This window comes from Polyodon spathula, chromosome 28 (genome assembly GCF_017654505.1).
Source record: "Polyodon spathula isolate WHYD16114869_AA chromosome 28, ASM1765450v1, whole genome shotgun sequence".
Lineage (NCBI taxonomy): Eukaryota > Metazoa > Chordata > Actinopteri > Acipenseriformes > Polyodontidae > Polyodon > Polyodon spathula.
In genome coordinates, this window is record NC_054561.1 from 882,207 (window position 1) to 892,609 (window position 10,403).

Consider the following 10,403-nt stretch of genomic DNA (forward strand, 5'->3'; position numbering starts at 1 on the left):
CACAGGCAGGCAGGCAGGTATACAGGCAGGCACACAGGTACGCAGGCAGGCAGGTATACAGGCAGGCAGACAGGTACACAGGCACACAGGTACACAGGCAGGCAGGCAGGTATACAGGCAGGCACACAGGTACACAGGCAGGCAGGCAGGTATACAGGCAGGCAGGCAGGTACACAGGCAGGCAGGCAGGTATACAGGCAGGCAGGTACACAGGCAGGCAGGCAGGTACACAGGCAGGTATACAGGCAGGCAGGCAGGTATATAGGCAGGCAGGCAGGCAGACGTTCAGGCATGGGGGAATGGAGTGTCCTGGGCGAGCTGTTCAAAGCCCTACAGGCCCACTCTCCCATGCTGGGCCGGTTCTGGCTGCTGCTGATGCTGATCTTCCGGATCCTGATCCTGGGCACGGTGGCGAGCGACCTGTTCGAGGACGAGCAGCAGGAGTTTGCCTGCAACACACTGCAGCCGGGCTGCAAGCAGGTGTGCTATGACGCCGCCTTCCCCATCTCACACTATCGCTTCTGGGTCTTCTGGGAGGAGAGAAGGGCCAAGGGCCGGCCGTCAGGGTCCCGGGCTCCCGGGCTTGCTCGCTGTGGCTCCTCTACCTGATCAACGTGGCTTTCCGTCTGGTGGCAGAGGTGGGGTTCCTGGCCGGCCAGTGGTGGCTGTATGACTTCAAGGTGGAGTCCCAGTTCAGCTGCACCAGGTTCCCTTGCCCCCACACTGTGGACTGCTTCACCTCGCGCCCCATGGAGAAGACCATCTTCCTGTGCTTCTACTTCGGGGTGGCGGTGGTGTCTGCGCTGACCAGCATGCTGGAGCTGGGGCGCATCCTGTTCAAGAGGGGGTGCTGGTGTCACAGGGGCAGGGGAGCGGGGTTAGGAGGGGGCTACGCCAGACAAAATCACTTGACTATGGAGCAGACTAGAAGGGCAGGAAGGCACCATAACCTGCCCCTCTTCCTCCAAATCACCCCAGACAAGACTCCGTCACAGCTGCAGCAGCACCCCTTTTTTGGGGTGCAGGGTCTGTACAGAGCCGATCCACTCTCCTGTGAAAAGGGGGTCCAGTTGAAACAGGCCAGCCTGGGGAGCAGGTTTCTAAAAGAGAAGGTGGCCAGAGCAGATCTGGTTGTGTGAGTGCGGTGCCCTGCAGTGCTGTGCCAACGGACAGAGGACTCACTCACCTCCACAACTTCACTGCGCTATGTTTACTTTCTGATCTACACAGCAGAACAAGGGCTTTTGTCCGAAACGTCCTGAATAATAAAATATCTATATCTATATCTAAGATCTATATCTAATCTATCTATAATAGAATATATATAATATATATATAAATAATATAGATATTAGATTTCCTTTTTATATATAAAATTATATTTATAAATATGTAAGTTTTTACTCAGAGTCAACTACCCTAACGTTTCAGTATGTTTAACGTGCCTTTGGCAAGGGACAGCGTGTTTGAAAACAAACATTCGAGGTGTTTATAAGCTTTTTGATGCCATGGTAACCACACACTTAAATCTAATGTCTTTGTGATGTCATTCCCCATGTAGTTAATAATGTAATGTTCTTCTGTTCCTCTCTGTTTAACCCTTCAGGCATCCTGGTATCCAGTCTATTTATCCATTTCTTTTCTTTTATTCTTCTATACTGTACATTTAATCTTATTTTTTCATCCGTGGTGTCTGAACTATTGGCTCATTTTCTTTCTTATATTTCACAGGTGGTTCTGTATTATTTTATATAATGAAGATCCTGTCTCTCCTACATATTTTATTACATTTTATGCAAAATATACCATAGACAAGGTTGCTATCCTTTAAATAAATAAATAAATAATGTGTGTTTTTTTTTTTTTTGAGTTATTAAGACATTGTGGATTTACCTGTATAAAACCTGGCCCTGTGTGACTGTGCAGAGCCTTGTGAGGCTGTGCAGGGCCCTGTGAGGCTGTGCAATCACGAGACAAACACAAGGTGCCGCGAATCAGTGTGCAGAACAAGGAATGAAAAACAGTAGAAAAGACACAGCTACAAAAATGTTCTAGAGGAGCTGCAAAGGAGAAGGTATGCTGCAAGCTGCCAGCGTCAGGAAATGTCTTTTTACTAACCCATGGGAACGCCACCGCGCTGTCAGTGTTTATTACTGACAGCTGGGTTACAGTTTGTAATGCTTCCCTGTGATGTACCCCTGGCAGCGCTCAGTCTGGTGTTCTCATGGTCCTAACAGCCATCTCTCTCTCTCTCTGTTTTTTTTTTTAAAGGTCACACCTCATCTCACCAGCTGAGGGCAGCAGAATCACAGTTTGAGCAGCCAGAGATGATTTTACACTTTACAGTTTCTCTTGCACCCAAAACTGTAAAAGAACATCCCTTACACTTACACACACACACACACACACACACACACACACACACACACACACACACACACACACAGCGCATCATCGCCTCTGTATCACACGGTAGAGGTGTTGGCCATCAATCAATCACTCACAAGTTTTGAAGAAACTTTCAAGATTGAAACTGGAATGCTTTGCTGGGTTTTAATTTCAACATATTAAGACGGGTAAACATTCACTGGACACAGCGATGGCCAAATGTTTTGTATCACCTAGAGTTTTAGGATTCAGACATAATAAAAATGGTACTAACATAATTGTAATCAAACAAACTACAAAATGGTATCGCGAACGTCTACCAGAAGCCATAATAGTTGTACAGTACTTCATGCTAGATTTCGAAATGTCACATTTTCACATTTTTTGTTCGTTTTCTGCTAAGTGTATGGGAAACCTTAAAGCGTAACATTTCGACTTTATAAAGCAAAATGAGTTAATTCTATATAGAGGGTGATATAGAGCTTCAGGCCAGAGCTGTGCGTCCCTGGAGAACTTCAAACCCATGCATCTGAAATCGACTGAAAAGCTAAAGAAATATAAATAGCAGCCATTCTAAAATGTTTTATTTATTTATTTATTATTTTTTGTTTTCAGTTGCCCATTAATCTGACAAAAATGAAACAGATGCTTAAAAAAAAAAAAAAAAAAAAAAAAAAATAAACCGTGTCATGATATTGTTTCAGATAGAAGAGCACCCGATGGTAACGTTATTTTACACTCTATACATATTGACAACTTCTTATTCTTTTAAATCTATCCTTTTACTGATGCCTGTACGTTTTCTCTTCACAAAATTAAAAGAAACACTTGTTGTTTTAACACGGAAAGCTGGAGCGTCTGTGACATCAAAAGGTTCCATGGAGCTCTCGCAGGGTCACGCTGGGGTCACCGGGTCAATACAAACATTCAATGCCAGGACATCTGTTAAACCATGTCTGTACAAAACCAGGCGACAGCGCTCAGTTCATGAGGATAGGAATTAAACGGGGGGGAAACATTTCTTTTTAACACCATTTTTTTCCTCAATTTGGAGTCTCCAATTGTATGTATTGATCCCGGTCCACCCCTGGCCAACCCCCCCGCCACACGCGAAAACGAAATGCACCCCGCCAAGCCGTCTTTAATCAAACTGCAGGTCCACAGTGAAGCCATCAGACCTATAGTGCCAGAGGACAAGACAGATCTGGATTCCCCTGCACACCTGAGCCCTCCCTACCCGGGCCAATTGCGCGCCACCCCCTGGGAACTCTTAGTCATGGTTGGCAGTGACATAGCCTGGATTCGAACCTGTGATCTCCAGGCTGGAGGGTGCAGCCTGCACTCTTTACTGGACGCGCCACTCTGGAGACCCAAACATTTCATTTTTTTTGGAGGTGGGGTTTGAAAAAACACAAAAAACAATAAATTGTAAAACTTGTTTGATTGTGTCCTTCCTGTTTGAGCCTAGCGAGTCCTACTCCTCTCTCTCTGTAGCAATCTAGCAGTTTGGAATCTCTATGGTGCCCCCACCCTCCAATTTCACCAACAGAGTGCGAAGTGAACAAGTGTGTGGCGCCCCCCGGTGACAGTTCTAGGCTAGTCCCTTTGTCTAAGTGGGTCACACAGTACAGTTCCTTCCTTCAGTAAAAAACTTGCTCCAGGTGATTTAGAAAGAACAGGCATTAACAAAATCCAAACGAAGGCTCAGCTTGGTCTTTTAAAAGAAATGAAAAGCTTGTATGCATCAGCACAGAGAGGACGCCAATCCCCACCCTTTACATGAGAACTGTGTTTGTCTCATTGGCTTGTGAGAGCAGAGCCACTAACACTCCACGGCATTCACAAAGCGATTTAAAGGAACAGCGCACAACTCAGCTCACTTTCAACTTCAACTCAAACATACTCTTCCTCTTTCTTTTCCAGAACGTTCATTCGAACAGCTGCTGATCAGGGAGTCCTTGTCGGATAAATCAGTGAATATCACAGGTTCTGATTCTGAAATCAGTGGAGAAAAAAACTAAACAAACAAATAAAAAAAAAAACTTGAAAACCAAATAAAATAAAAATGCTTCCAATGTTGACTTTCCATTTTAATTTCAGTCTAATTTTCATGATATTTATTTATATTTATATATATTTCCTCCATGTAAGCGTTTTTGTAAAAAGACTTTCATAAAAGAAGAAACCAATCAAATCAAAGAGGCTCTGCTTCCTGTTTCTTCCTGTTGTAAAATCCCACAGGAGGAAGAGAGAAAGCGAGAGAGGCATTTCCGACTGTCCCTCTGTGCATCTGTGCATCTTTCTTTCTGCACGCTCCTCAAAAGAACAATTGAATCCAGAATTTCCAAATCTGATACAGTTACAAATCCAGCAGTGTATATTTAAAAAAAATAATAATAATAATAATATTTCTCCATTTTCTCTTGGCAGGATTTGTGTTTTCAAACACTGTGGTATTGCCTAGGTCACCCTCGCACCCCTAGCTCAGCCCAATGTCCTGCTGTCCTGTGCGAGCGAGTCTGTGTTTGTGGCAGTCCGTGACTGGGGTGGAGTCTGTGAGGAGGGAGGGGTGCCTGGGTGAGGTGTGAGGGGTTGCTGGTCTCGGGGGTGGGGGTGCTAGGGGGAGTGTGTGGAGGGGCTGCTTTGGGCTGAGCTGGGGGACAGGCTGGGGCTGCAGCTGCCTGACGGGGCCCCCTTTCCTCTGGTCTGGGGGTTCCCCAGTGGGTCGACGCCCTCCGAATTCTCCAGCATCTCCTGAATAAGAGGGGGCATCGAACCCGGGATCTCCATCTTCAGAGTGATCACACGCTCTGCACCTGAGAAGAGGAGAGGAGGGGAGAGCAGGGTGTTAAGATATCATACAGTTTAAACACTAGCCAACTGCTTAATGTAATACAGTGTGTGTGTGTGTGTGTGTGTGTGTGTCAGTATGTGTGTGTGCTTGTGAGTGTATGTGTGTGTATGAGATTGTGACAGTGAATCTGTGAATGTCTGTGCAACAGGGTGTGTGTGTATCTGCGACAATGTGATCGCGGCAGTGGGATCGTGGCAGTGTGATCGTGGCAGTGGGATCGCGGCAGTGTGTCTCTGCAGTGTGATCGCGGCAGTGTGATTGCGGCAGTGTGATCGTGGCAGTGTGATCGCGGCAGTGTGATCGCAGCAGTGTGTCTCTGCAGTGTGATCGCGGCAGTGTGATTCGCAGCAGTGTGATCGCGGCAGTGTGATCGCGGCAGTGTGTCTCTGCAGTGTGATTGTGGCAGTGTGATTGCGGCAGTGTGATCGTGGCAGTGTGATCGTGGCAGTGTGATGGCAGTGTGATTGTGGCAGTGTGATCGTGGCAGTGTTGCGGCAGTGTTGTGGCAGTGTGTGCAGTGTGATTGTGGCAGTGTGTCTCTGCAGTGTGATTGTGGCAGTGTGTCTCTGCAGTGGGATCGCGGCATCGCGGCAGTGTGATCGTGGCAGTGGGATCGCGGCAGTGTGTCTCTGCAGTGTGATCGCGGCAGTGTGATCGTGGCAGTGTGCGGCAGTGTGATCGCGGCAGTGTGTCTCTGCAGTGTGATTGTGGCAGTGTGTCTCTGCAGTGTGATCGTCCGTGTGATCGTGGCAGTGTGATTGCGGCAGTGTGATCGTGGCAGTGTGATCGCGGCAGTGTGTCTGCAGTGGGATCGCGGCAGTGTGATCTCTGCAGTGGGATCGCGGCAGTGTGATCGCGGCAGTGTGATCTCGGCAGTGGGATCGCGGCAGTGTGATCTCTGCAGTGGGATCGTGGCAGTGGGATCGCGGCAGTGGGATCGTGGCAGTGGGATCGCGGCAGTGTGTCTCTGCAGTGGGATCGCGGCAGTGTGTCTCTGCAGTGTGATCGCGGCAGTGTGATCGCGGCAGTGTGATCGCGGCAGTGTGATCTCTGCAGTGATCGTGGCAGTGATCGTGGCAGTGGGATCTGCAGTGTGATCGCGGCAGTGTGTGGCAGTGTCGCGGCAGTGTGTCTCTGCAGTGTGATCGTGGCAGTGTGATCGCGGCAGTGTGATCTCTGCAGTGGGATCGCGGCAGTGTGTCTCTGCAGTGGGATCGCGGCAGTGTGTCTCTGCAGTGGGATCGCGGCAGTGCAGGATCGCGGCAGTGTGATTGCGGCAGTGTGATCGTGGCAGTGTGTGCAGTGGGATCGTGGCAGTGTGTCTCTGCAGTGGGATCGTGGCAGTGTGATTGCGGCAGTGGGATCGCGGCAGTGTGATTGCGGCAGTGTGATCGTGGCAGATCGCGGCAGTGGATCGCGGCAGTGTGTCTCTGCAGTGGGATCGCGGCAGTGTGGCAGTGGGATCGCGGCAGTCTCTGCAGTGTGATGCGGCAGTGTGATCGTGGCAGTGGGATCGCGGCAGTGTGTCTCTGCAGTGTGATTGCGGCAGTGGGATCGCGGCAGTGTGTCTCTGCAGTGTGGCAGTGGGATCGCGGCAGTGTGATTGCGGCAGTGTGATCGCGGCAGTGTGTCTCTGCAGTGTGATCGCGGCAGTGTGTGCGGCAGTGGGATCGTGTGATCGCGGCAGTGTGGCAGTGTGATCGCGGCAGTGTGATCGCGGCAGTGTGATTGCGGCAGTGTGATCGTGGCAGTGTGATCGCGGCAGTGTGATCTCTGCAGTGATGATCAGTGTGTCTCTGCGGCAGTGTGATCGTCGGCAGTGTGTCTCTGCAGTGGGATCGCGGCAGTGTGTCTCTGCAGTGGGATCGTGGCAGTGTGATCGTGGCAGTGTGATCGCGGAGTGTGTCTCTGCAGTGGGATCGCGGCAGTGTGTCTGCAGTGTGATCGTGGCAGTGTGATATGCGGCAGTGTGTCTCTGCAGTGGGATCGCGGCAGTGTGTCTCTGCAGTGGGATCGCGGCAGTGTGTCTCTGCAGTGGGATCGCGGCAGTGTGATTGCGGCAGTGTGATCGTGGCAGTGTGATCGCGGCAGTGTGATCGCAGTGGGATCGCGGCAGTGTGTCTCTGCAGTGTGATGGGATCGCGGCAGTGTGTCTCTGCAGTGTGATCTGCGCAGTGGCAGTGTGCAGTGTGTCTCGGCAGTGTGTGCGGCAGTGTGATTGCGGCAGTGTGATCGCGGCAGTGTGATCGCGGCAGTGTGTCTCTGCAGTGTGATCGCGGCAGTGTGTCTCTGCAGTGTGATCGCGGCGGCAGTCGCGGCAGTGTGATCGTGGCAGTGTGATCGCAGTGTGATCGTGGGCAGTGTGCAGTGTGTCTCTCGTGGCAGTGTGCAGTGTGGCAGTGTGTGGCAGTGTGATCGCGGCAGTGTGTGCAGTGTGATCGCAGTGTGTCTCTGCAGTGTGATCGCGGCAGTGTGGCAGTGCGGATCTCTGCGCGGCAGTGTGATCGCGGCAGTGTGATCGCGGCAGTGTGGCAGTGGGATCGCGGCAGTGTGATCGTGGCAGTGTGATCGCGGCAGTGTGATCGTGGCAGTGGGATCGCGGCAGTGTGTCTCTGCAGTGGGATCGCGGCAGTGTGTCTCTGCAGTGGGATCGTGGCAGTGTGTCTCTGCAGTGGGATCGCGGCAGTGTGATCGCGGCAGTGTGATCGCGGCAGTGTGTCTGCGGCAGTGTGTCTCTGCAGTGGGATCGTGGCAGTGTGATCGCGGCAGTGTGATCGCGGCAGTTTGTCTCGGCAGTGCTCACCCTTGGCGCTGATGCTGCGCAGGTCTGTGATCTTCATCAGCATCTTGGGAAACATGTGTGGCTTGTGCGGCCGCCTCTTCCTCACGTAGATCTTCAGTGCCTCCAGCAATGGCTCTTGCAGGATATCCACCTTGTCAGACTGCTCCAGGTCCTGCCGGTCTGCGGGGAGAGGTTACAAATATGTTTCAAATATAATTAGAATTGTGTTACAATCATGTGAAACATAATATATTCATTTCGTTTTATATTACAATATTTTGAAATTAATTAAATACATTTTTCAAATAAATTTGGGTGCATACAGAATCTTAAAATATTTGATATTCATAAATTAAATCTCAAATATAAATATACTTACTGTGAATCAGAGACATAATGTTAGGTGTGTGTGTCTCAGTCTCACTGTCTGTCCCTGAGTGTGTGTCTCAGTCTCACTGTCTGTCCCTGAGTGTGTGTCTCAGTCTCACTGTCTGTCCCTGAGTGTGTGTTTCTCTGCGAGTGTGTGTCTCGCAGTCTCTGTGCCTGTGTCTCGCTGTGTCTCTGTAAGGCTCAGTACCTCCACACAGCAGGCAGATGGCGCTGAGCAGCCCTGTCTCTGCGTCGTCCATCTCGAGCGGCAGCAGCTGGTTGGCGAAGGCGAAGACGAGGTCGGTGAGCGGGCCAAAGCCGGCATTGTGCATCTGTGTGCGGTTCAGAGTCAGCCCGTCCGAGAACGTCATGGTGTCCTGATCGGGGGTGTAGCGTGTGCAGATCCGCAAGATCTGAGAGAGAGAGACAGAGAGAGAGAGAGAGAGAGAGAGAGAGAGAGAGAGAGAGAGACAGAGAGAGAGAGACAGAGAGAGACAGACAGAGAGAGAGAGACAGAGAGAGAGAGAGGGGCAGCGAGGGGTTAACAGCGTCTTATCAAGCTCACAGAATGAATGTGAAACCTGGCCTGGCGCAGACTGCTCTACAATGGGAGTTTATTATTAGAATCGGTGAGATACTGACCAGGATGTCGAGGCAGGCTGCTTTGAGAAGGGTGATTTGGTCGGCGATGGTTAGCGTGGTGAAGCCTGGCAGTTGTTTGGCGAATTCGACGGTTTTGATGATGCATTTGGTGGAAAGCTCACTGAACTTATCCCACAGGTCAACATCGAGGGACACGCGCTCGTCTGAGCTGTTATTCTAGAGAGAGAGAGAGAGAGGTTACAATACTGTCAACATCGAGGGACACGCGCTCGTCTGAGCTGTTATTCTAGAGAGAGAGAGAGAGAGGTTACAATACTGTCAACATCGAGGGACACGCGCTCGTCTGAGCTGTTATTCTAGAGAGAGAGAGAGAGAGGTTACAATACTGTCAACATCGAGGGACACGCGCTCGTCTGAGCTGTTATTCTAGAGAGAGAGAGAGAGAGGGGTTACAATACTGTCAACATCGAGGGACACGCGCTCGTCTGAGCTGTTATTCTAGAGAGAGAGAGAGAGAGAGAGGTTACAATACTGTCAACATCGAGGGACACGCGCTCGTCTGAGCTGTTATTCTAGAGAGAGAGAGAGAGAGGTTACAATACTGTTAGAGGGACACGCGCTCGTCTAGCTGTTATTCTAGAGAGAGAGAGAGAGAGAGGTTACAAACTACGATCAGCTGTTTTAAGCTATCCTGTGCCGCGGATCAACTCGACACTCACCGATCTCTCCTTCTGCTCCTCGCGCCTCCCCAATGTCTGACAGTTGTTATTCATTCCCATCTAGAAGATGAGATAGATGGCGAGCAGTAGTTTTATAACAAATACCCTGCTCAACCATCTCTCTCATCCTCACTCTCTCCAATGTTATGACAGTTGACGAGCGCTCGTACCTACTGACAAGTGCGCGAGCAGACAGCGTTAGGAGCTAGCGAGAGAGAGAGAGACCTCCGATGTCATCTTAGCGAGCACAGACATTTCACTACCCCGCATATCTCTCTACCTCTCTCTGACCTCCAGTCTGTGTAGCTCCCTGAGGGTTAACCCTGTGCGAGCAGACTCGACAAATTCTAGAGAGAGAGAGAGAGAGAGAGAGAGTTACAATACTGTCAACATCGAGGGACACGCGCTCGTCTAAAGGTCTATGATACTGTAAGACAGCGGTCCTTACTGTAGTGTATTTGCCCAGTCTGCAGGTCTATGATACTGTAAGACAGCGGTCCTTACTGTAGTGTATTTGCCCAGTCTGCAGGTCTATGATACTGTAAGACAGCGGTCCTTACTGTAGTGTATTTGCCCAGTCTGCAGGTCTATAGTACTGTAAGACAGCGGTCCTTACTGTAGTGTATTTGCCCAGTCTGCAGGTCTATAGTACTGTAAGACAGCGGTCCTTACTGTAGTGTATTTGCCC

General features: G+C 50.2%; 1 protein-coding gene and 1 pseudogene across 6 annotated transcripts in view; one reads left to right on the forward strand and one right to left on the reverse strand.

The window, feature by feature from the left end:
* Positions 1-222: 222 nt before the first annotated feature.
* On the forward strand, positions 223-1,252 carry LOC121302041 (annotated as a pseudogene).
* Positions 1,253-2,962: 1,710 nt separating this feature from the next.
* The window catches only part of LOC121301899 (retinoic acid receptor alpha-B), a 106,054-nt gene continuing 98,613 nt past the window's right edge, over positions 2,963-10,403 (reverse strand). For all 6 annotated transcript variants that reach the window (XM_041231607.1, XM_041231608.1, XM_041231610.1 and 3 more), the window contains 4 exons: positions 9,036-9,212; positions 8,602-8,806; positions 8,046-8,204; positions 2,963-5,204 (listed from right to left, as the gene is read on the reverse strand). In XM_041231607.1, the coding sequence (XP_041087541.1) occupies positions 5,005-5,204; positions 8,046-8,204; positions 8,602-8,806; positions 9,036-9,212 (741 nt within the window). In that variant the 3' untranslated portion in view covers positions 2,963-5,004. The remainder of the gene's footprint in view (positions 5,205-8,045; positions 8,205-8,601; positions 8,807-9,035; positions 9,213-10,403) is intronic.